The sequence below is a fragment of the Varroa jacobsoni genome, unplaced genomic scaffold, assembly GCF_002532875.2.
Source record: "Varroa jacobsoni isolate VJ856 unplaced genomic scaffold, vjacob_1.0 scaffold_38, whole genome shotgun sequence".
Classification (NCBI taxonomy): Eukaryota; Metazoa; Arthropoda; class Arachnida; order Mesostigmata; family Varroidae; genus Varroa; species Varroa jacobsoni.
This window is the reverse complement of record NW_019212940.1, coordinates 136,998-163,274: the sequence shown is the minus strand read 5'-3', so window position 1 is coordinate 163,274 and position 26,277 is coordinate 136,998. Positions and strand designations below refer to the sequence as shown.

General features: G+C 40.1%; 2 protein-coding genes across 3 annotated transcripts in view; one reads left to right on the top strand and one right to left on the bottom strand.

Moving 5' to 3' along the window:
* nompC (no mechanoreceptor potential C) overlaps positions 1-26,277 on the bottom strand; it is a 93,036-nt gene that overhangs the window by 17,772 nt on the left and 48,987 nt on the right. Inside the window, exons 6-11 of the mRNA XM_022832134.2 lie at positions 5,767-5,865; positions 5,456-5,572; positions 3,735-3,821; positions 3,328-3,444; positions 2,125-2,225; positions 1,875-1,977 (exon numbers count right to left, since the gene is read on the bottom strand). Coding sequence (XP_022687869.2) covers positions 1,875-1,977; positions 2,125-2,225; positions 3,328-3,444; positions 3,735-3,821; positions 5,456-5,572; positions 5,767-5,865 — 624 coding nt within the window. The remainder of the gene's footprint in view (positions 1-1,874; positions 1,978-2,124; positions 2,226-3,327; positions 3,445-3,734; positions 3,822-5,455; positions 5,573-5,766; positions 5,866-26,277) is intronic.
* Positions 11,970-21,901, top strand: LOC111259849 (protein phosphatase 1 regulatory subunit 3B). 2 transcript variants are annotated; one of them, XM_086968071.1, is made up of 5 exons: positions 11,970-13,225; positions 14,746-14,881; positions 16,570-16,817; positions 17,151-17,370; positions 17,701-21,901. In XM_086968071.1, the coding sequence occupies exons 2-5, from the start codon at positions 14,767-14,769 to the stop codon at positions 18,096-18,098; spliced, it is 981 nt and encodes a 326-aa protein (XP_086824197.1). In that variant the 5' UTR covers positions 11,970-13,225; positions 14,746-14,766; the 3' UTR covers positions 18,099-21,901. The 2 variants fall into 2 exon arrangements, with proteins under 2 accessions (XP_086824197.1, XP_022687889.1); XM_022832154.2 differs by having other exon boundaries at positions 11,974-13,225; positions 16,639-16,817.

Sequence of the window (26,277 nt, the reverse complement as noted above, 5' to 3'; positions counted from 1 at the left end):
AGTTACTTAAAACGTATTTATGTGTGCCTACTCTGATCGGATTATTGTACATCTTTTAAGAATAAATTTAGCACTAACTGTATTAAAATTATGAAGTAAACGTGCACATGCACAATTACCATCAAATTTATGTTAAAATCGTATAACGATGGAAGCTACCTCCGAAACCGCAGGGTCTTATTCTTGGGTTCTTTCATGGACAGCTTAGTAAGGATACCAGGAAATGCCCAGTTACAACTGTAAGTTTCAACAACGACCTCCTTCAGCCTCTGTGCCCTGAGAGTTGTAGTTTCAGCCTCCAACTCTCCGCGGTCAGCTGGCAGAAGATCTTGATGTGTAATTGCCAAAGGGACAACGTACATTGCCTCTGAGCAAACGCTGAAAATAGAACTAGAGGTTTTCGTCCCAAAGCATTTTCCAGAAGCCAATGATGTTCGAATAAGTCATTCTTGTAGATGGTTAAAACCGACAAAAAATAATAAAGATTTAGCTGATATTTCATCCGTCAGTTATTATAATCTGCGGTCGCGGGGTCTCGCTTAAACAGCATTTGCCCATATGGGCCGAGCAAGTTGTCTTCTATACGGCTTTCTTGCCTAGCTGTTACAGCATGAAAAGCAAAAGCCTGCTGATTCGCCGCTGTTGGAACACGGCCGAAAAGGCGAGGAACGTCTAGCGAAAGCTATACGAGAAGGCTAAACGAAGGTGAGTCGTTTAAGAATGTAAAAGGACATAACAAAAAACCGACGTGAGCAGACGGTGAAGTATGAAAATAAGTTTGGCGGACTACGGTGCCCTAGGGGTAATAGATATTAACCCATTTCTTCCTATTCTGATCCACAGGCGGCTGTTCTATTTTCTTGTAGCTGATCCCGTCCGTTTCCCTTCAAACAGGCGAGGCAGGATGGTGGAAAACGATAAAAAAAAAAAAGAAAATGCGCTACGTTTTGTAGATAGAGGCAACATCTATCTCGGTTTGCGATCACGCTGCCTCCCATCTAGGCTTCACTTGCACAAGCTCAACGACCCCTGTAACCATTTAGCCCAGCCCGTTCTACGTTAGGCCTACCCTATCCGGCCGGTCTACATTAGGCTAGCAGGTATAAGTCGTCTGCTTCTTGGCTGTTTCATTTGATTCTTTTATCGTTTTGTGGCTGGTTTCCCTTTTATTGTAGCCACACGCCTTACTTATTTTTTATCGCTTTTCGCCCCCTTCGTGTATTAACCCAAGACCCCCGTATCCACAAGAAGGAGAAATGGAGCAGCGTCGCTTGCAAGGTTTATGGGTCACGAAGTTGGTAATGATAGTCTGTAGTCCATACTTTTCGCCTTCTACATACACTGCGAGCAGAGTGACAGAAACTTGTTGTCTTGTCGTTTGTGCGTTTCCCTCGACAAGTCGTTGCGTCTCGCTGGCGGCATTGGCCAGGGAGAACGGCATGTTTGCTTTAGAAATGATGTCATCGAACAGAGCAGAAGTTTATGCTACTACAGAGCAGCATCTTGTCCCTATCTACCTTGTGGAGATTCTCCATCCGGGTCCCTCTACACTCGACTTTGTTCGACATTGTTTTTTCACTAAAAATTACATTGAGCCACATATAGTTCTTCATCGTTTCCGCTTGCGGAATTGCTTCTTTTTAGTGAACGTTATAGGTAGCCACATGGGTTAGTTGCTGGTGAATCGTAGTCTAAGGTGTAGTGTATCTTTTACTGTATAGGGTTAAAATGGACTGCGGCCAAATAGTTATAATGGTAAGCTTTACCTTCATTTTGATTTCTGCATTCGAGTATAATCGAGCACATAATGAACATATTTATAAAATAACACTGGAACAGTATACAAGCGTGTAATTGCATCTATTGTGCTTCACCTTTGTGCGATGGTGTAGCGACGCCTTGTATTTGTCGATAAGAAGTTCCACAACAGCGACATTGCCCTGTTGTGTGGCGATGTGCAGTGGGGTTCGATCCTCGCTGAGCACAAACATTTTTTGTTAGTGTACGAAGCCTTTATTAATAACATATCTAATATTAACACATTTAACATAATCAATTCATGTCATAGTTACGATTTTAGCTACAACTCTAGAAAAAAAAAAATGCACATTTGTTTCTATGCACCTGTCAATTAGGTTAGGGTCGGCATTATAGTTGTAGAATAATTTGACAGCGTGCTCATCTCCTGCCGTCGCTGCCAGATGCAGAGGCGTCTGTCCTTCGTACTGAAACATTCGCACATGAAGACAGCCTTAGTTAAATGAAATTAAAATACACCTTCACCTTCCGGCGCACTACTAGCTAGGTTCTTCGCGTAATACTCATTTGTTAGACTTGTAGCGACCTATATGGTAACCAAGAACGCTATATTATAGGCTTATGACAAATGCTGATGGTGACGAATTACTAGCGGTGAGTCAATAAATACACTTTTAATCGCTTTGCTTTAACCTCTTCAAGGCATATTGAAAGCAATAGCGGATAAGATCTGGACGTAAATTTTTCTGCAAATTGTCAAGTGTCACAAAGCAACAGTCGATCGAGCGCGTCGATCAATGCTAATCTGCACAAGTAAATGCGCCGAGTTTGAACGTAAAAGGACACAGTAGTCGGGATGCATAGGACATTTTTAATTGCACACTGTTCCTTAATATAATGGTTAGGCCGTAGGAAATATTCGAGAGCTGCAACGCCAAACTTTCAAGTTTCGCCTCGGCAGATTACGAACTTAGCATAACGCTTTAGGTTTTTCAATCTGGCGTTAGCAGTCGCAAATCGGTTAGGATTGAGTGTTAATTATCCTTGACCGGTCAGAAACATTTCACTACCAGTGGGCAGCGTTTAAAAACGTACATAATTTCCGTAATGCAAACAAATTTACTACTATAAATCGCTATTTTCGAAATAATTAACATTTGTTTAATATTGGAGAAAATTTGAAAATTAATATGCCTACATCCATTACGCTGATCTCGCTACACTGGACCACTTGAAAATTTATTTAGTCTTAAGGAGATGATAGCCAAAATCGGATAGGGTAGGTCGGCGGGCTTTTTTCTTCCAAGTTTCATTAGACCTATATGTATACAAAAACATCGGCAAAGAATATGCCTGTGTAACTAATTTTCGCGGTGTGGTAATGAGGACTCAAATGTATTCTCCAATGGTTTTTCATTTTTTCTATCAAGGATGTTGATAGCAAGGGAAACAAGCCCCCAGGCAAGAGAAAACACAATGATATAGAGCACTTAGTTCTATATATATTACTATACAGCGTACACGGAAGGTAATTAAATATGCTCATAACTTTGGCAGTGATTAACTTACGTTTTGATGATTGATTGGAGAATTGCATTCAACGAGGAATCGCATAATATCGAGGTCCTTGCGTTTCGTAGCGAGATGCAACGCTGTGTTGCCCGTTGTCGGATGGACGTACGTCACCTATCGCCAGAAGAACAAAAAGATGTTAATACTGCAACTAGCGTTGTTCTGAAAATTCATTAGGCTTCCGGAACCTATGAAGACGTAAAGAATAACAAGACGTCTTGGGATCTCCCTCTCTAGATAAACTATATAAATAGATAAAGTGAACATACTGTTTTTCCATATATGCACGAACTTGTGCTAAAAGTTATATACAAAAATCAATACCAGAAACAAAAAGTGCAGATGCGGTTGATTTGTACTTGTATGATATATATACCTGGATATGTAGGATAAAGCGTATATACCTGTTCCTTTGTCGACACTCCAAGTAGATCTCGGCATACACCGTGGTTTCCTACTTCTACTGCCAAAAACAGAGGGATATTGCCCTCCTGAAAAGCGAAGGTAGGTAAGTACCAAACAAGTTACTTTTCAGATACAATTAGCTTTTTTAAGTGACTATTATCCTTTTATTCTAGTGGACTTAATCGGTGTCTAAACTATAGCACGTATAGTCGCCACCCTGAAAGGAAACGAGGTAAAGCACCGATTGAAGTGCTTCATATATATATGTTACTAATCCGAAATATAAACAATGACCTAAAATGAGCTATAAAATTCGTCAAAAAGACAGATCGACGAAATCTCGACTAAGTGGAATAACCTCGGGACTAACCATGCACATGTAGAATATTATTACTCATTGCCAGAATCACTCATAGCGAAGATCGGTTGCCAGTCTCCGGTAACCAATCTTCGCTAGGAGTCTTGATAACCCGTGATTCTTATTCCCTTAAATTTCTAGAACTCTAGGTACAAGGGATTGCTTGTATGACGCGAGCGTATTATAACACAGAGGCTCTTGTAGTCAAAAGTAGGCCACGAAAAATACACTCTATCATCACTATCCATAAAGGAGACTCATGCTACCGCGGGCAGCTTTTACACACAGTATATTGTGACGCATCTATTATTTACACCATCGCTTATTACTCTGTCATAGATAAGCCTTATAGGTGACTAATTTATAGACGATAGAGATATAAAATGATAAATCTGAGATGTTCTCAAAATATTTACAATCCTGAACGTTCTCTACAGGTTATATCAGTAGAGCCTGTCGGTCAAAAGATAGCGTTAAATCAGTTTACTGCAACACGCGCAGCCCAAACTCTACTCAGCTTGCTGAAGTGTGGTCTGAAATCCAAGTTCTTATTAAGTAAGCCTTACGTTCGCGGCCTACACGTCTAAAACGAACATTCAGCAAAGAAAGTGGATTGGCCTGGTGGATCAGGGTTAGCCTGCGCAGGTTATGTGTTGCTGGTGAGACACTTTTCCTACCTACAACACGCCGTTCCTAGAGGCTATTAACGAACGTTTACATTGTAGAACTTTATTATATAAGATATATAAAAAAACAATGGGCCTTTAGCAAGCGGTACTACACAACTAAGGCTGCAGAATCTTTTTTTCGGCCATTTACCTCCTAAAATGATAACGGAGAAACAGCCTAACTTCGGAAGCGGTGTTAAAACTGTATTTTATTTCACCCTGTGGATTTGAATGGCTAACTTTCGTTGACAATACAATGAGAAAGGTTACGCATTGAGGTACAAGCCAATTTAGGTACACAAAGTCTCTATTGCTTAGCAACTTTTTAAATGGATTATTCTTTAAGTGAAGTAATATTAATGCGCGTTTACTCTCTGTGTTACTGGTATATTTGTTTTCTAAATAATTTCGAAAGCCAGAGTACCGCACATGTGTCAACAGACAAAGATGCCTATAAATGATTTTAAAACATAATTATTAATTGTATTATTTATATGCATTATGTTAAAAGATTGTATGACTACTTGCAGGGCTCAGCGTGAACACTTTAAATTTACGCTCCTAGTAAAACGGAATCTCATGAGGTCTTCAACCGTTTCTGCCACGATGCCAGAATTTGGTGCCACGTATTATAAGCAGTAGGTTATAATTTCGAAACGAATTCACCTATAATTGGAAATGAAAAATGTCTCACCTTGTCGGGAAGTAGGCGGACGTTCTTTTCGCCCGCCCGGAGGAGTAATTGAAGCGGAACAATAGCGGCACCAGTTGCCCGAGAACTTAACACGTGCAAGGGCAAATGGCCCTTCGTCTGCCATCGACAAGTGAAAATAGCAGTAAGTTACACTTTAGCATCACTATCCCTAACATGTACAACGTGAATCCAGCTACAGGTAAACACGTAAGAAATAACATCATTGCCTGCTGATCGAAGCGCTTAAGGCTGAATGCATACGATTGACGAGTGTCACTAATGTAACTTTGGTGACGAGGTATGAGGCTCACATTTTCGGTAATCGTTGGGTCGGCCTTTCGGTTCAGAAGCAGTCGAACCATGTCCTCTCGAACATGGTACGCAGCCAGATGAAGGGCGGATTGTCCATCCTACAGTTTTAGCAGAGCGTAGAAAAACAATCAAAAAAACAATGCCTAGTACGTGTATCTTGTTAATGACGTCTCGATGATGGCAGCTGCTACAGCAGACATAACAGTTATTAACCGAAAAGTATCGTAAGAGCTGTTTTTATATTTCAGCTGCTGATTATAGTAATCAAGGTGGTACATTTGGAAGTTGCCTGACTTTCCAACTTGCTATATATAATATGCCGACAATGTATCCGCATGTTTTCTAATTTACCTATGATCTACCTAACTTAGATCTAAACACATGTTTCGCTAACCTTCATAAAGACTGGTATCTTAAACAGAGCAAGACTTTCCACTCATAGTTAATCGATTTAAAGTTTGTTTTGATCATCTTGTTATAGTTATTACAGTAAGTAAAAACATACTTAGGCTTGCAGTATGCCGAAATATATTTAGAATAAAATGTGTATAACCCTTATATATATATATATATAAGCTATACGTGGACATGTCGTGCAAATGAGAGCCAAACTCGTTTAACTCGAGATTTAGCTACCGTATCTTTTCCAAAATACGGATTAGTAAATAAGGATAATTTGGAGATATTCCATACTAGAAGGCAAAGTAAATAATTTAAATGCTATCTCAATTGTGCGATGCTGCTATCGCTTTGGATATAGCTTACAGTATTTATGAAAAATTAAGTTGAATGGGTTTTGAGTTCCTGATAAATGTCTGACGCAAGCTCACTTGGCCTCGATCGAAGCCGATCGTCTGTTTCGATACGGCTCTCAAAATTAATATTGTGGTCGTTTATTATTGTAATAAATTCATCTAGTTTGTGATTTCATGTCTGTTTTATTTACAGAAGAGACATTCTTAAAAGAACCAGATTAATCTCACAGTTAGTGTACAGCCACTTACGTAGATTTGTATCTGTTTTAGCAACTTGATATAGGTCATCGCCACTAGCGATGTTGAACTGGCTTAACGATAGCTCATTTGTTTAAGAAGATTTGTAGAACCATACCGTTTCAAAAAATCATACTTTACTCATAAAATATAACTTTTCCCTTTGTTTTTGTCGCATGAAAACTTCCCATATAGATGGGTCGTCTCGCAAAATTTGATTGCGTTACCGTTAGTGACCACTTACTAACGGCACAGAAGATACCCGTTTTTTACGGTAATTCAAGTTACCTGTATTTGTTTGAAAAAAATGACTCCTGACAGCAACCTGTTTAATTTCTCTATGGTTATCGGGAAGAGCTAAGGCTTTCATAACGCATACATAATTAGCTGAATGTTTAGGAATCAAATATTTTAGGGATTTTTTAATAATAAAAAAATTTAGGGAATAAGGATAACGAAGGCAAAAAAGGAAGGAGGGCTTGTTCTATTAAAATATCGTAGAAGGATACAGTTAAACTTCATAAAAATATAAAACTTACGTTATTATATATCAATAAGTTAAAAAAATTTACTCTTGAAAATTAATTATTCGAAATTTCGGCGAAAAAATATTGTGTTGGCGGCAAAATATTTGCACAAAACAAAATCTTTATAAGAAAAATTTAAATTAGAAGGTAGATTTTGATATTATGAACAGTATTGAGATTTGATTTAAGTTGATTGGCTAAATCTGTGCCAGCAGCTGCGATTAGACAGTTAAAATATTTTTTAAATATAGTATTTTTAGAAGATGGTGAAGTATTTTTAAACATTTTAATAATTTTTAATTTTTTAAAAAATAATAATTTAAACTAGGGTTAGATACGATAAGCTATTCATACACTTAGACAAAAAGCATACTTTTTCAAAAGGCTGTACTATAACATTAAGAAAACACTGGGAATTGCGCGTGCTAGGACAATTCGCGTAATCCCGAATGTATAGCTTATTAGTCCGCAAACTCATTCAAAGGAACCAAATACAATTAAAGCCATATCGGATACCGTCACTTTTGAGGTTTAGAGGTAACGTCAAGTGACAACGATACCATTTGATGTATCGACGCTATATGTATCTTTGTTTGCTTCTCTAAATTGATTTTTTACCTCTATAGACAACGATATATATATATATATATATATATATATATATATATATATAAAAAAAAGGAGAGGCAAAAGGGACGAATACATCCAGATACTGTACACACTTTGAGGTATGATCTTCGAAACATCACTTCTGTAACCGTTCCTTACTTGAACTGGAAAGCCCATTCCGCGCCTTCAATTTAGTTTTTACAACCAAAAAGCAATCTAGATGGCCCTATACAATATTTAAGACTTTTTCAGAGACGAACGAAAAAGCGACTTGGAACAGCTAACTTACTCAGTTTCCTCTCGGCTACAAAATGTATCACTAGGGTTATTGGCCGCATGCGATCTGTTTAACAGTCCGCATGTTTCGTCTGAGGTCCGCGAGTTCAGTTATCATCCATCGATCGATCTAAGGGAGCGGTGCTTCTCTGTTTGTTTGTTTGTATTCATCGTTGTTGATACTATACAGCAATGAATTCAGGTACAATCAAATTTGAAAAAAAAAAGCTTGTTTAGTTAACGAGATCTTTAGTCAAATATATTTAAAAATAAGAGGTACGTTCATACTATGTTTGATACATCTACTTATCTCGATGTCTAGGCACATCTGTATCTTCATATTTGGCGAAGTTTAAAAGTCTAGGATCAGGCATGGCTAGGATTGTAGGAGTGGATTACGCCGTCTTCTGCATTTAAGATAAATGAACACAAATATAGAAATGAAGTTCCCCCTCAAGAATCTTTAGCTCCTTGAGGGGGGGAGCCTAAACTTAGTCAAAACTGCAAGGGATGCTGTTGTCTCGACACGTGGTCACTCTAAACACAGGTTTACGAATTATAATTTCTAACTTATTACACCTGCCTGCCTATATATAACACACCAACGATAAATAACATGAGGGTGTATCTCACTCATTGTGTATGTTATATGCATATAGCGAGATAAGCTTCTCCCTTCCGTGAGGTGATATCCATAATAAAGCTTCCTTGCCTCTAATCAAATGTAAGTTACCAATGAAAACCTGCTATAGAACGATCGGTGTGGCCTCCATCTACAATCACCCGGACAACAGTTGCCTAGGAGCTCATACGCGACTATAAAATCACTGACGACTACAAAATGATCGCGACGACAACGCCGCCTGTGTAAAAGTATAAATGACGATGGTGGTACAACAAATAACAGTGGGTTAATCGTATAAATTACACAATGAATGCTCAGGCATTCCTGACCCCTTGCTCTTCCCAGCAAAAAATATTTTTGTCGCTACTTCTGTTGTTATTGCCGTTCTAGAAAGTATCTTAGTCAGAACAACGACTGTTACCGTTGTGGAAAATGCCGTACCACCCCATATAATATACATAAAAGAAAGGCAAGCATCGTTGTCCTCCTGTTGCAGCTGTTGAGTTTCTGTGTGTCACACGAGCGCCAGCCGTACGCAGGGGCTTGTTCCTGCAGCCTTTACGGGTCGGGATATAAATAGTCGCTACGAAAATGTATGGTCGTTGTGACCCTATCGCACTGAATCATAAGGTATGGTTCTCTTCGTAACTGTGCCCCCATACCACAAAACAAGCAGGCCATAATGGCTGTCAATGAATTACAGGTATCGGCGATATTGTCATGCTTTGCATGCTCGAACAGTAGTACGATATGAGGAATATTTTCTCTCAGGAAAGGACGCAGTAGACAACGACCATAGTCGGGATCTGATAGTAGATGTCCTATCATCTTGACTTACTGTGATATTCAATTCGATCCAAATGCACTCTGTTTGTTTAGTAGATATATTACAAAACAATATGTATTTATTGTTTAATTCTTGTTACTATCTGAGTGGACTCGATACAGAATGTCGTTAATTATTACAGCAGTTGGAAAGAACGATGATAACTGCGCCCATTGGCATAGTGTTTACCCGTCTAGGATTGTAATGATACGGAATGTTAACATTTTGTTTTCTTTCTCGTTTTTTGTGATGATGCCAGATAATGTTTTGTTTTTATATTAAAAAAAAATTAGAATATAGAACGTTAAAATACTTTGAAATTGTGTTCTATATTTTTTATTTTCTCTATTGTAGAAGTGTGTGTGGGCAAGGTCAGACGTCTTGTGCAATGGACCCCCTCACGTATTTACACTAGAGATAGAGCTTAGATACGCCTCAACCTAATTCTTAAGATACGATCATCAGGCCTCACGGGGGCTCAGAGTTAGCTATTTTATGGAGGTTTTTCGAGGATTTGGGCATGTTCACTATAAACAACCGAACAGGTCTGCATGATTAATTAAGTGGCCTGGATTACATGACATTGATATCTGTAACGGAATTTAGAATTGCTGGTAGTTTACTTGTTAAAAAGACATCATTTCTGTGATTTGTATTTCAACGTTCGTCTGGAAATGAGGCAGCTCCTAACGTGTGTCGGACCGTCATAGTCAGCCCAGTCCACAAGTGACCGCCAGTCATGGAAACGACCCGTTTTCCTAACCTTGGTCGCATGCAAAATATTCAAAAAGTATAATATTCCGCGCTATCTGCGAGCGGCCAAGACCTAATCTAAAAAGAGAACCCCGAATAGGTCATGAAACTTTTGCAATGCTCCGATACAACACACAGACCCAAAATGGGTAAGCTCTCAATATATTTTCTCTTTAGGTCTTATGACAAATTTCTAAACATTTTCCATAAATATGATTGGATTACATCATACTTAAAAGAAGGGATTTTCGTTCAGGTAGACGACAGTTTCTCCTCGAATTCACAGTCCACCTTAGATTGCTCACGGAGAGTGATTCTTAGCCCCTTTTTTCATATTGATTGTATACTGATTTATTGAATCGTCTTATGCCTAACTGAAGTCTACGTTGCAGTATACACAGAAGTCAATCAATGATTAATCAACGGCTGCTTTCGAAGAATCTTTAGAACGCTATAAAGAATGGTCGTTTAATCTTAGTCTCAAACTATCTGTGGCAAAATGCGCCGTATTGTATTTTAAGCACTGAAATCTTGATGTCAACTATAGTATTGGGAATAGGAATTTATCCAAAATAATCTTTTACGAAAAACTTAATTGTACTTACTGCCTTCTCTAAAGTACAACGTCGATGTGATCGGAATTGTAGCCGCTGGGAAAATTATAAACCTTGCATACAGCTGTATGTACCGTTAATCGGCGATACCTTTCGTGTATCTCTATTGAAGAATAGAATATGTCTTTATATAATTATTATAGTAAAGAGTCACGGAAACAAAACGTGACATATTGGCTCGTCTTAGGAGAAATTCTTAGACCATTGTTGTAAAGCCATTGTTAACAAGCGAAACAATAACAACGCTCGTCCAATAATAAGCGGTTCAACGCTCCAGATAGTCTCTCGGTTTATATTAAAGCTTTAATTTGGGTAAAAGCCTCGTTGAATAACGCTCTAAATAGACATACGTCACACTTAGACGAAGAATTTCTTCCAATAGCTCAGTGTTAGCTATCAGTGTAACTAGCTGACTCTGTTCTACTAAAACCTATTAATCCTAATCCTGCAATCCTGGGGAAACAATATCTAGTAGCTTCTCAAAAATAATGCACGCAATATACCATTAAGCCACCTGGCACCGAGTTATCTATATTGAATTTTATTCGTTTTCTAGAAATGGAACTATGGATTGTGTGGTACCAAAAGAGTATGCTGGTAGCAACCGTACTCGTGAAGTGGGCAATATATAAGGTAAAGGGATTTAGATATGTTTATGCAGTTTTGCGGTAAAACAAAAATTAAATTGGGCCCCGGACCTAATTTCATGGAGAAATTATAGATTTTTGCGATCGCATAAACTTCTGCATGGTTAAACAGATTTATTATATGGTAAACAGCCTCATTTGGCCATATTGCAAATCAGGACCACTTTGTTCTTGAACAGGAATTTCTTAAATGAACAAAACCTTCGTAACTACTTTAGTTTTTAGTGTTTATCCGAATGAGATCGTGTCGGGAGTATTATTTTTGCTTAAGCCGACGATCCTATTTTCTCCTTTCAACGTATTAAAAAAAGATATTCGAGGCTTTCAAATTAGACTTTTGTTAATTCTTTAGCTTGGTAATGCCTTAAGGCAGGTTTTCTAATGGACATGTGTGTTTGATTTATAAGGGTATCATATGTAGTAGTACTACGTGAAAAAATGGTTTTCCAAGGAATAATCAAGGTTATCTAATATCTATAACATTATGACCTCATAAAGAGGTTTGTTATTAAAAGCAGGTTGTAGTCAGAAACCTAAAGGATTGTTAGTATTTTTCATATTTTTAATTTTTTTGTTTTTGGTAAAGGTTAGCTATAAGGCTTTTTTTTTTTATTATTATATATTTTGCTAGGAGTCCTATAGAAACATTTGAATTTCAATCAGAGTTCGTTATCGTAAGGTTTAATATAAAAACATCCACCACATACCCTAACAATGGTTTTTTCAAGTTGACTATATTGACTAGCGATGACTAGAAACGTTGGCTAAATGGACACGAAATTGTAAAAGGTCAACTCATTGGATGAAGTATTATTGTTACTGAATTTTGTTTGTCATTATCTATCAATAGGGTTGCTGTGATGTATAATAATACTGGTCAGAAATGGCCTTCAAGTTCGCCTTACTGTATGCATCATTATTATGCACCCAGGCTACCCATAGGTGTAGGTACGTGTATGTCCTCGTTTAATGATCATTGCTAAGTGCCATATCGAGTCGGTTTGGCAACTCGGCGTAACTTGGCTATTAATTGAACATCCATCGAGTTACCCTAAACCCTTTTTTTCTTCTGTCACCTACCCCGGTTCCTTACAACTGGCCCTCTCCAAGGTCAGTCAAAATTGGCCCCTCTTGTCGCACCGCTCTGCTAGTTTTTACGTGCTAGCCATCAGCCGTCCTTTCGCCCTTATAGCCGACTGATGCGTTCGCGTACGTTGGCAGAGGCCAGGCTCTACACAAATAGCCGGTTATGCTCCTTGCTACCACGACTACATAGGCCTGCACACATTACTTCGTCGGTGTACGTGAGATGAACAGTGTAACCAAACGAGGGCGCTGCGGTGCCACAGCCTCCATGTTGTCAATGGCGGCCCTGTACGCTAATAGAAAACCTGTGCTACTGCTATTGATGCTATTCCGACTTCTTGATTTCCCAAAAAATTTAACCGAAATCAAACAGTCGCAATCGCTTCGCTAAAGACTTTTGGTAAAAAACAGGTTGGCATCCAGACCCAAGAAGTTTTGACATTGCTGCCAGAAAAAGATCGAATCATTGTCAACAAGAAGAAGGACACCTGAAGAATACCAATGTGAGTGGTCGGATCGGAGAATTGTGCATATACGTGCATCTCAATGGTGGCACCATTTGTCCGTTTGTTAATATATAGGACTCACAGCCTATGATGCGTTGAATCTGAGTGGGAGTGACACGTGTCGAATCGCGTAAAGCTGATCTAAACTATAAATAGTAAAGTCAATTGTTTAAGGCCACTGGTAGCTATGATCGTTTCAAGCGGTTATAGTATATGATCCACTAGGTATCTTTCGTTTGTAATCCACGGCTACGTATGACCTAGAGGAAAAAGCTATTCCAGTTTATCATATCATGTTGCCAATAACAGAGACGAGTTAGATGGTCCTCAAAGATGATTTCATGCCATTATTTATATGGACTGGTCAAAGAAACGACCGTGCGTCGAATTTGCACACTAGAGTTCCGTCTGCTAGCTTGATAAACGACTTGAATTTGTTGCCAAGCGTGAATAAGAAACGTGAAAACTGATTTTTTTTTTCTTTATTCTACTATAATGTTTTCTTCGAGTAAGAAGGGAAAGCGGTCTTTCGGCGTCTGCGACGGAAGAGGGAGATCTCTTAGAGAGTAAGAGTATCGAAAGTTAAAGGAAGCGGTGTTGCGATCGGCAATGCATTGATCCTTCATGTGAATAGGCTGTCTTCCTAAAACAAACCTAAAAATCTAAACTGGCGGTTTGGACTTTAGAAAATGAGCGAACGTCGAGTGTAGTTTGATGTCTTCGTGCCGGACAAACTGCAGCAAAATTATAAACTTTCTTAATCACCCTGAATCAGCAATTCAGGTCATTGCGACGCTGGTGGAGAGGTCGAAGCAACTAACTCGATGCCAGAACATTGAAAGCTTCCTATGGAACTGTTTCGAAACAGATTGAACGGATAAAAAGTTGCATTTTTGATGCTGATAATGCGTTTTGAGTTTGCGTATTAGACTGTTAAAATGGCGGTGGATCGTTCAATGTTTCGAATTGTTCATGGCCTTCTTTGAATACTTTGGCTTATTAACAACGAGGAAAGATCCGCTATGAGTGTCAGAAATAGCGAACCCATTAACGACGAACCACTAGCTTGTCCATGACATTGTCATCCTTGGTAAACCTAAACCTTCTTAGTTTGTGCCCATATTCTAGACATTGTGTATATTCAAGCAGACATTCTGCTCTACAAGGAGCAACTCCGTTATCGAGAAAGTTTGTCAGGATGCCGTAAATATTGTAGTGAAACCTTGGACAGTTAATGTGCCAAGCATTACAATGCCACATATTACCTAGAAAGATAGTTTTTATCAAAACAGTACATAAACGAACGATTAATTTACATAGGACACCCTGTAGTTCCTGTAAACTTCCAAATAGCTGAAAGTCTTTACGGTCTCGATTTTTTTAGGTTTAGGACTCGATTAGGTAAGGTTTAGAGTTAGTAAAACTACTTAGTCTACCAATAGTAAGCAGTTTTTTGTCATAAGCTTGTCAACCATTGCTGGGCTGCTAACTTAGATCCTCAAAACTTGCTTTCCTAGTAATCTTGACGCATCACCAGGATGACGGCGGTCCAAATAACGCTGAGACCCAATCCGTTCTCAATGCCACTCTCAACTGCTCTCGTCTGGACCGACTACCGTACAGGGTCTCCAACCATCGATTTGCAGATTCCAGGTTAGTGTATTAATTTTTGCTATAGATGTCTATGACGTATTTAACCATTTTTCGAAGCAAGTCAGTTTTCTGGGACCCTCTTTCGATGCACCGGAATCAAGAATATCATTGTATTCGTTCAATTGGCACCTATAAAGCTATATCTGAGTGTTAATTTTGCCTAAAGATAGTAAGCAGCCCATCTTTAAATCTAGTATAGCAACTTCATATTGTCCAGAGGCACGATGGAACTAGAAGCATCAATGATTTACTATAATACCAGATTTCCAGACCCATGAGTGCTTTCAAACCATCTATCAATTACTAAGTTCTCGTTGGCTCTGTGGTTTATTGTTTACACATTTCTAAAGTCCGAGCCATTCTTCGTCATCTTGGCTGCCAAAGTTTTATATTGGCTATATCCGCGGATTCACTATAGGTTCCCCTTATTGTGTCCGTCATCTGACGGCGCGGTATAGACGTAAGAACGACCTTCGTCTTCCTTTTAGAAGTGAAGAAGTTCTGCAGTAGTAGAGTCGGTGTTGACTCTCCGCAGTAAGCTGCGTCACATGGGGATGTAGGCGGTGAGTGCAGAGGAAAGGGCACGAACGGAAAAGGAAGGGAAGAGCGCCCCTTGAACCCAGAAGAAGAAGAGAAAGAATGAGTTAGTCTTGTCAGGCGCCACCGTCACCGCCACCACCACCACCGCCGTCGCATGGCCACGTCGCTTACCCTCACTTGGGCTTGGGCTGGGGCACTCTAACGGCAGTGGCTCCGGGTACTCGGTGGTTACTTAATGCCAGTTCGTGCGTCGTCGTCGTCGATGTGTAGTGGGAAAAAGCCGAAAGAGTTCACTCAGTCGGGTTCTAACCGCTGATGATGCGTCTGCCCTTGAGTGTTGAAGCTCGATGCACTTCCCGAAATGGATGCCCCCGCCACGGCAGCGGCCGTCCAGTGACCACTTCATGGTCCAGGCGGATGCCCACTTAAAATGCTGGATAAATAACTTTTCTTTGACAAAGAACTACAAAAAACGACACTAACAGCAAGAGTAGCGCCAACAGCTAGAGTCTTTTAGAGCTACAACATTATGAATTGCATGAATCAATATCGGTTCACATAGACGGTGACTAATATAGCCAGGTTATCAATGTTACCGTAGTACGGAGTGCCGCAAACTGAAAGGGTATGGCTGTTGCACATGGTGTATTGCACGGTCAGTGCCGTTGTGACGTCACACAGTAAGCAGCACTTTGTTCCCCTGTATTATCGTCGATGCTCGATGTTGTCGTTGCTTTACTCATTATAACTTCTGTTCATCTTCTGCTGTTATCAATAATTATGAGTAAATGACATTACGTTATTATTGCTATTGATAATGATGCCGAATGGTACCGAGTTAATCGGTACTGTTATTGGTAACCGAGAAAAAATGAAAAGCCGGAAAAGCGTGCCTGTTGCCGTCAGTGAAAAGAGAAAACGTGTAGTTAGCATTTAGTGTTGAAGCTGGTCATTTATTTAAGATGTCCTATAAGCAATAGACTTGAAAACGTGAATTGGCATCTCCCTCCAGACCGGAGTTCCAGTGATCATGTGAACGCGTGCGGTGTTCATCTTAGTTGTATGAAAACGACGATGATAATGATGACGACTGGCAACAAGGCAGCGTAAAGCCGGCGCCGGATGCTAACCATTGTGATGGGCTTCAGGCCGGCTGCGTGTGATGCAGCATATCAAACAACAACTCGTGCTCAAATTGCACCAACTTCGCCTTTCAGGCCGTAAACCGGAAGGTCCTAGAGCACCTTTGGTTCTTGCGCACGAAACATCCCCTGCCAGCTCTGATCTTCCAAAGAGGTGCCTTAAGAGCGCCCCACAAACACCCACTAAAAGCGGCCAGCCAAAGAAAATTGTCAAGTTCGCCGATGACATGGGACTTGATTTGACTGCGGTAAAGGTGAGAGCCCTTACGGCGTTGCAAAACCATTTGTTTTATGATAATGCATTTTCCAATAAGACGGTTCAACGGAATTGAGTCAAGCGAAAGAACAATGGTAACTTTCGAATTCAGTTGTCTCCAATTGCTTTTTAACGTAAACTATACCAAAGGGAAACAGCGTTTCATAGAGCGCTTGCTTTGTATATTGCGCTTGAGCATGAATGGCTAGATGCATACGCAAAAGTCAGTTGGGCCATAGTTGGCACGTAGTCTTCCGTAACGCACGGAATTTTATGAGGCTTATTCTATAGCCAGTAGATCTAACTCCGTTACGTGCAACACCTATTGAAGGTAATGGCAGCGACGCCCCCTTTGCAAAGCCCCGAGGAAACTCCTGCACCAGCGCCTAGTCCCGCCGCCGTGGAAAACTCTATGCCTATCCTTTCTTCTAGTATAGCCATTCCTAAGACGTCTGCCCTAGTCAGAGTTAGAGAGTTCCAGCCGGCTCGAAATATCAAACTTGAGGTCTGTCAATCGAGCGGCAGGTACCAGGCCAAGTTCGAGCAGCCAGGTGAGTACCGCGGTAAATCAACCGTTGTCCGTTAATATCTACTTAGATTTTTTACTCTGCTAATTATACTCCTAGTTGATCCGCGGAGTTAACTAACGCTGCTAATTTGCTACACTGAAGTTTTGCTTCCTTTCAGAGTGTAGCATGGGGCGGCTGCTGTAAGTGTGCGATCATTTTTGAATTGATGATGCACTCTTTAATGATATTTCTGAGACCTGGTAAAAGACTTGAAAAATGGAAGGCTCAAAGCATTTGCAAAAAGTGAGCTTTTCGGTATCACAAGATAGCCCAACCCTTAAGGATAGCCTATTTTGTGCTGTGCCCTTCTAGGTGCGACGCCTAACTTTTGGCAGCGACTTCGGACGCAAAAGGTTTGTCTTGAATCTGTGATTGCCAGCTACAACTCGTCAGTGCACATTGTTATTCGAGTTCTGAACGTCGCCTTTCATAAAAGCGTTCTCTTGCGGTATACATTAAACAACTGGGAAAGTTACACGGACATCGAGGCCGACTATATGCCAGCCGAGTGCAAGGATATAGGTGGATCGGCGCATACGTCGTCGCCGACTGACCGCTTTTCTGTGAACCTGTGTCTGAAAAGTTCCCCCCGTTCGGTTCAATTTTGTGTGTGTTATCGCGTCGACGGCAAAGAATACTGGGATAACAACAATCACCAGAACTACCGGATGGAGTTTGAGGAGAGTCAACAGTTAACGCCATTTTACTGAGCGTAAACGTGTCCCCACCTCGTATTGGCAATACAGAAGACAAGAGGCAACTGCTCGTTTACTGAATTTTTCTTTTTCTTTTCAAATCGAGGTGTTTGACACTTCAGCATAGCGCTTTGTTTCAGAAATGAAAAGAGCTCAGGCGTTATGCTAGACCAAACGTGACTACGTGCCATGTCGTGCAGCAAGAAAAGCAATCCATAATAGGAAAGTAGTTTCAGGGAACAAAAATCCCGAGAATATCCGTTACTAGATTACGATGACATCCTTTTTAGTACCCGAAATTAGGAGTGGTAAAGTTCTTCCAATACATCGGTCGAGAATCCCTGACAAAATTTTCTATACCAGATACATTTTAGAAACTAGCTCTATAGTTAGGAAATCAGCTTTCAGATTAAATATTCAATTACGTTGTTTATACGCCTAGCCAAAGAGAAAATTAAGCGTCCATAAAATGGGGTTTTAAAAAATGTTCACATTAAAAATAAGCCACATTTCTGTCAATTTTCGTTTGGTAAGGCTATGACGTTGTCTCTTCAAATCACCTCACGGCAATAAGTTTACATGGTGTGCATTTCGGGTCCTAACCCTTAAATTTTCATAGACTTTTGTAGATAACGAGCAACAAGTTAACTGTAATAAACTATGATCATATGGAGTAAAGCATCTGCGAAACGTAGGTTTTAAAAAAAAATTATTCATAATAGCCTGCGCTTTCTATAACAGGACAGGATAAGGGAGTGCCATCATGGACGTTTGGTAGGGCAGAACGGGGCGTGATCGGCACCCTTGCTCTCATTGATGCACTATCGGCTCTGACGCGCAAACTGTTTCTAAGGAATTTGAATTTTTTCAAATAAATTTGAGAAATTTTAGGCCAAAGGCTAACTTTGACCGAATAATTGAGAACTAATGAGACCCACCTTAATCGAACGATAGCTTCAGTAACTAAACATATTCTAAATGCTACGAATTCTATTCGATTAGCTATTTATATCCGTTTAAAGAGGGTCCATCATACAAATCAAACATCAGTATAATACTTCTGAATAGCGTATCTAGCTGAGCCGAAGTTAAATCAGCAGACGGCCGACGTCTGACCGATTGGAACCTGCGGCCAGATTGGAAAAAAATCTTAAGGTTTGTGTGTCGACAAAAGGTAACAAGAATCCAATTAAATGATTGCTTCCTAAGCGACATGGCTAGAAGACGTCTACGGAAGGAATAGTAACGCTAGAGAGTGTATGATGAGGTAAACTGTGGCTAGGGCTAGTTCAAAGGATGTGTAAAATGGGGACGAGGTAGTGAGGAGGGTCAGAATTGTATCCGTTGGAAAAGCGATTGGACTTGGAATAGACCGGTCTTACTATAAGCGAAGCACTGAAAATGAAGTTAGCCGGGATGCTGGTTTGTTTCCGTCGGTCAGTGAGACGAAAAAAATAGAGGCCGTCATTACCGTTACTGCAGCTGATCGCTTACGGAATGCATTCAGAGCGTCATAAGCGCGAAGTTATTGGTAGGAACCAGGTTTAGGAAATTCGGGTGTTCAGTATCTGTCGAAGGGTTCGTAGTTAGAGTTTTTCGAGTAGCAATTGGTCGCCTTAGGTGTAAAGTTAGTCCCCTCCCTACCATCGCCTCTTGGGGTAACTCGTACAAAATCATTTCTCTGCTAAAGGGCAGAGGAGAAACCCGCTCCAGACTTGATGAGACAACATTTACCGAAGAACACTGAAAAGAGGACCCTGGAAAGACGTTGGCGATATAACGATTTAGTGTGACGAAGCCGTGCTCTCTAGCTTGCTACGAGGGGTTGTACACAATACGGTGTTTGGGGTCCATTGGATACAAAGTAGAGATGTACAGTGATCAGGGATTTGTGTTCTGTGGCATGACATTCTCGCGTGTTTAGAGTGCACTAGGTCCACGATTGTGTGCGCAAAATGAAAGCGACAAATTGTTTATTGCAGTTGAGTGCGAAGTTCTGAAAAGTGTTAAGAAAGGCTTTAAATGAACCAAGATATCGTTTGGAAATACCTAAAAACCCATACAATAGGGTATAGAGATCTGTTGTCCTATAATGTTATTCTGTACTGACAAGAATAATGTTAATAATAAAAAAAAATTAGCCCTTTGCACACAGTCTGTAGCAAAGTTCGTATCAAAATCATACAGTTAGATTATGATTAAATAAAATATCATCATTAAGTACGAAATGTTGCCTTTATAAGATTGTGCAGGTTAGAATAAAGGCGCGAGTGCTGGCAAAATATGAAGAGCCCGCAAAAGGTCAATTGATAATGTTTCGGACGGAACTACTCGTGTTGTGTTATTATACAGACGTAAACAATGATCGTAGCGTGTTTTGTTTCAGACAAATAATCGTTGAATATGAGTGCATGGCTGGATTTTCTAGCGTAACCGCTCACAACAAGTTTTAGTTTTGCCATTAGAGGCTTCCTCGCTATCTAAGCAGTATCACTGAGCGGGTCAATACACATCTGCAAGCTAAACGTCTAAAACAAGATCGTAGAGTATCTAAAGTACCGATTAATCTTGTGGTGCTGGCATAATTACGATCGAAAACGAGATAAACCTTAATCGAGCGCCACGATGCCAGCGAACTAAACGAAACAAAAGTACAAGTGTAGTTCATGCACTAGTGGCTATATATATATATATATATATATATATATATTCGAAAAGGCGAGTGAAAACAGTTTCAAAGACGAGCTGGGTAGGTGAAAGGACATTAAGCGACATATACAACGGAACACAATATTGTATAGTAAGCGACGATCTGATGGCAGAAAAATGCAAATAAACTTAGAGCAAATAAATATACATACATATATATATACATAAACCATATTTCATTTACTAGTATTTGCGTATCTTAGCTCTCGCATCACTGCATCGAACAACACGCAAATACGTCTAGACATGTAGAAAGTGTAACACGCTAGTTAATAACAAACCAACAATAATATTAACAAAAGCAAGAACAGGAAGGGTTAACACGAAGCTATATTAACTGCCCACACTAACTACTACGAATTCTATAAGGCTACCTAAACAATATCAATAACAGTAGTAACAAAAATAACGTGGACCTGAAATCTTGAAGGGACATCGAACCTCGTTAACTGGTCTCAGTGAGAAAAATTTAACAGCAAGGTATTTTCCTACGAAAGATCCTATTATCTAGAAACTATTGCTTGATGATGCTAATTAACCACACCTGTTAATGACAGGCAAACGAGTGTGCTGCTGCGAGTGCATGTGTAATTTTGTTATATAGGATTTTTAGAGGATATAAGCTGTTATTGCAAAAACTTTATCCGACAGGCGATATGTTTCAGGCCCTTCCAAAAAACATGTAAAATTCAGACTGCGTCAAATGCTTGACGACCTTGTGACTTGTGGACTGAGGACTGCTAGCGCCTTGTGTGATCTCTGAGCTCTCTCCAACACCAACAAACATCCAACCGCACCGTTTCAGTGCCGTGGTGGCGATGACGGTTCGATCAGGCTTTTCTTCACGCATTTGTGACAATAATAACCCACAACAAACAACAATAAGCGCAACTATGTTATTGGTAATGTCGATAGTGATCGATAGTTCGATCATACAGATGTGAGAAAGAGTGCACGATGTGGAAGGGCTTTGTGGTGCCTAACCTTTGCATGATATATTTTTTGTAAATCCTGTACAAAATGGGCGTAAAACGACGACATATGGATATGGTTTAATGAATTATGCTAGAATAAATGATAAAATTAGTTAATCTTCAATAAAAAAAATACTTCTTGTAGTAAAAAAAAAAATTGTCATTTTTGGTAGTAACTGGGATACGGTGGATGAAATAATTGTGTGCATAATTTATAGGAAACTTATTGGTACGATACAAACGGTAAATATAATCATGCTCACCTCTAAAACATTTCGAGGCACTCGTAAGTAAACGAAAAAAACTATTTTCTACATTGATCTAACAAGCTACATGCTAAAAACCCACAGTAACAAAGAGTATTTTTACACTGGTTTAATTGTATTATATGGTTTTCTATTAGAGAACACGCGTCACAATTCGTATTAAAACAATCTACAAAATTATTTTGTGACTAACTACATTCTAATAAAGACTCTATTGTTTTGTTAGGCAGGCGGATTTTAAAAATTGGCAAACTGTCATTTTTATTGGAGTTGGAACCAGCCGAAGTCGAGTGCCACGACGGTTTGGGGGGTACGTACAAACCCTCGTCTATGAAGCATGAATTGCGTCGTTTACTAGATGTTGTGCCCAGTATGGCCAGCCAATAGCCTAAACTGCTTCCTAATGACGACAGTTTCATATAGCGTCAACCATATTCATCTATGTGCTGAACTCTGAGGTTCTATCGGAAGGCAGGTCACGAGAAGGCTCATCTCGCGGTACCTTCCTGCCCCTGCCACGTTTGTTGTTGGCCATAGCAAGTCGATCACTTTGTGGTACCTTGGTTATGGCACATTTTCATCGATATATGCTGGGAATCACTTAAGACTTGTAATGTTAGCCATTGTAGATATCGCAATCATACGTACCATGATAAACGAAAAAATAGTCCTCGTAATTTCTTGCGGTAGTAATTATTAGCAGTAGCTGTTTCGAGAGTCCCCATAAATGTCGACCCATAATTCTAAAGACTAAACTATTTATCAAGTTGAACTTGAAAGTAGAATTGTAGTGCATCGAATGATCGCCACCATCAGGAGCCTTCTGAACGCTTGGATCTGAACGAACGGTCCATACGTACTTTAGTATATTGGTGTGAACGGTTAATTCGTTCTAACTTGCCAATAACAACAACCTCTGATCCACTATATGTAATACTTTAAAGCGAACAATAACAGAAATTGTTTTTTTTTTTTGTTTTTAAGGGAAGATGATTGCCTCTGTCACTGCAAAAGACGCACACTGCTTCTAACAAATAGTACTTATTTATATTCTGTCATTTTCGGAGCATACTAGGGATGTGAGTGAGTTTTTATCGTCAAACGAAATACAAATACTTATGTAAAGTATTGCTATATAATTATACAACATGTGACAAGTAGATTCTGTAGCATGTCTATAATATCAGAATAGGAAGCCAATCTTAAGGGCATTTCCAGCTGATATCCCTTGTGTAAAATCGCTGAGCCACTTTAAAAAACACGCACGCTACCCTTTCGACACAGAAAGGCCTTTTTTTTGAGATAGTTTTGAAAATAGGACAACCTATTAGAACAAATGAAACTTAATTTTTAATTGCACGTTTACAAACGTTAGCTTGCGCGCTAGTAATTTCCTGCTCTATGCAATTTTCTATTTCATTCTACTTATTTGATCATCTTTACGGGGCAAGGAACTAGACCGTAAACGGGCAAGGGAAATCTAAAGACGGAGCATTAGAAAAGGATAACACCTATCTCAGTGAGATGTCGCACTTTGATCGGATTTTTTTTCTTTCGCTAGCCTGCTTCCCTGCACAGAATAAAGAGGTGCAACTGGGCTAAAATCGAAGCATCCATCACAGGCTAAATGACAGCCGGGCTCTAAAAAGGAGCGATTATCTTCTGATATTCGCTTACGCGGTCGACCGTACAGTTGCAAGCCGTCGCTTTCTTTTACGCTGCAACGAAATGGTAAAATCTGCCCTTGGTGCGGAACGACGTCAACAGTTCTACGACTACACACAACTGTTATACGTTTAGAGGGCGGGAGGGGTTCCTTAAACGATTTCGGACCTTTTTGGGCCTTTTATTGTCCTTTAAACCTAACCCCTACCCCTTCCGGACCCTTGAAAAAAAAAGACAACTTTTCTCCCGCCATCACCCTATGCTGCCTACAGCCAGCAGCAGTAGCCAACAGCTCTTAGAGCATTCTCATATGTTTAAGTACAACGTAAAGCGCATTAAATTTGCAACTGTTTGACTCTCTACAATGTAACCATTACCGTCAGTTGTCCGTCCTAGCCGCGAGCTGTCATAGCCCGCTATGGGCAGACGTCTGCTAGAGGCCTTCGTACAAGAAATGTCTCGCTGCCGCTTTACTTCTCTATTCGTATTGCTACCTAGATGTGGGATACAATCTGGGTTCCTTATCCATGAGTGCGCATACATACATATACCTTGTTCCTGACCACATATATACACATTGGTATATTGATGTTTACGTATTACATACATCGGTCGATGGCGCCCATAATGCCACCAGACGATACGCCAACGCCTCGTCCACTTCCTTCTTAGCTATCTCCTACATGTAAAGGAAGCGAGAGAGAGAGAGACCGCGCCTGCGATTTCCTCTTGTGTTATGTGGCATGGTAGACGATTATGGATACTATAATCTGCGGCTGATAATTTTTACATCGCTCGTACGTAAGCAAAGATTTTCTACAAATGTTACAAGATTTGCCTTTTAGTTTGTCAGTGAGTCTGTGTCTCAGCTTCACACTTGAATGCTCTTTATTCCGTGCTAATACAGCTGTTGTTTACCCTCGGCCTGGCGTTACTTTCTAGCTTTTTGGAGCGGAGATTGTCTTTTGTTAGCTTTCATCTTAATTCCTCAACGCTGACACCCTATATCTATTCTCGACTCAATCACGGGCGACCAGCAGGAAAAGTGCTGTATAGGACTGTCGATGCCCCTCTTTTTGTATAACTTAAGGCATCGTCAGACACTTACAGCTAGCGCAACTAGTCTTGTTATATCGCGGAGCAATCTACACACATAGTTCTGCACATAAATGATGCATACAAATAGTGGCAATCGAAATTCGTTGTGGCCGGTGTTCCCCATGGTTAGAAGTGGCGGAATAAGCCTGAGCAGAAACAACCGAGCGTTAGACGTTCAGTATGGCCACTTGTCATATACGGCCGTTTGCTTTGGCTGATCCACTTATAGATTGCATCGCTTCCGGCGAGCTCGTCCTCTCCTGTTATTCCCTGTAATAGGATGACAGAGCGCTCCATATCGAAGTTAGAAGATGGAGGTAAGTAAATATGTACGCATAGAGGACGGAAGTGAGATAATCACAGAAGAGCGCCGCAGAGACGGACGAAAGATGGGTAACATGTGTTTACGTTTCTGGTAGCTCGCTCCAAGACCAACCATTAATATAATATAACGACCACCACATAAATCGCTTGTACAAGCATGATTAAACTGGGATGACAACAATAAAACAGTCGCGATTTCACTCTCTACTTAGCGTTTCAGCTACTTACCCCATTGTTTACTCGGCACAAGAAACAGAACCTACTGCTGGAAACAGATGGCTTCTTTTAAAAACTTTGAACATTCACGGAAAGTCTATCTCTCAGTTGAGATAAAGGCCTCTCCAAGGCGAAGCTAGCCGACGTGCATAATTTATTAAACAATTCTGTCGCTGCGTAATTGAGTTAACGTTTGCTGCGGATCGTTGCAAAGCGCCACCTGTTGCCGATACATAGAGTCGATCGAATCTATTTACGCGCTTAAATTTAGAAAGTAGGTGAAGTATAGTTGTAGGCTTCACTGAACGTGACGCAATGAAATGGTGCGCCGTTGGATCACGTATTTACTGAACGAAAAAACGTCAATTTATGTCATTATTTTTATATGCAGTTGTGTTTGTGGAAAGAGACCGCAGTGCCAGCCGTTCACTCTTTTGCTTACATACGCAATTTATCGAGGTTTGTATGCATTACGCAGGTGGGCATAGAAGTGGCACGCCCATATGCTGAAGCTGCTGACTACATGTCTAGGTGGTCTGAGAAGAGGCACGAGGCAGGGCAGAAACAGAAATTTTGTATCTTTCAAACATGACACATAAAAAGATAGTTTCAAGGATATCATTACACTTTGACAGACAACGAAAAGGAAGAGAGATTACTTGTGATTATGTATTAATTCAAAAACATGCCTTACAGTTTCAACTAAATACATTGAGGATCGTCCCAAGCTTCTCGTCGTCGGTTTACTTCTTAATTTTGCAGTACTTTGTTACTATCAATTGGTTCAGTCGTCGCTAATTGTTTCCTTATTACTCACAGACGTGTTACCGATCAGCTTTCTGATGTCATTGAGACTCATTATTGGGCATACTAAGCTACGCGTAACTTGAGTGACCCGTTGAGGGAGCAGGTGCTTTTCATGTGTATCAATTGACAAATTGC

What these genes read in the sequence shown, in the direction of transcription:
- LOC111259849 (XM_086968071.1), top strand. Translation starts at nt 14,767, where the DNA reads ATGACGGCGGTCCAAATAACGCTGAGACCCAATCCGTTCTCAATGCCA. An exon ending in TTGATTTGACTGCGGTAAAG is followed by an intron (nt 16,818 to 17,150) that starts GTGAGAGCCCTT and finishes CACCTATTGAAG; the next exon opens with GTAATGGCAGCGACGCCCCC. An exon ending in GGCCAAGTTCGAGCAGCCAG is followed by an intron (nt 17,371 to 17,700) that starts GTGAGTACCGCG and finishes GTGCCCTTCTAG; the next exon opens with GTGCGACGCCTAACTTTTGG.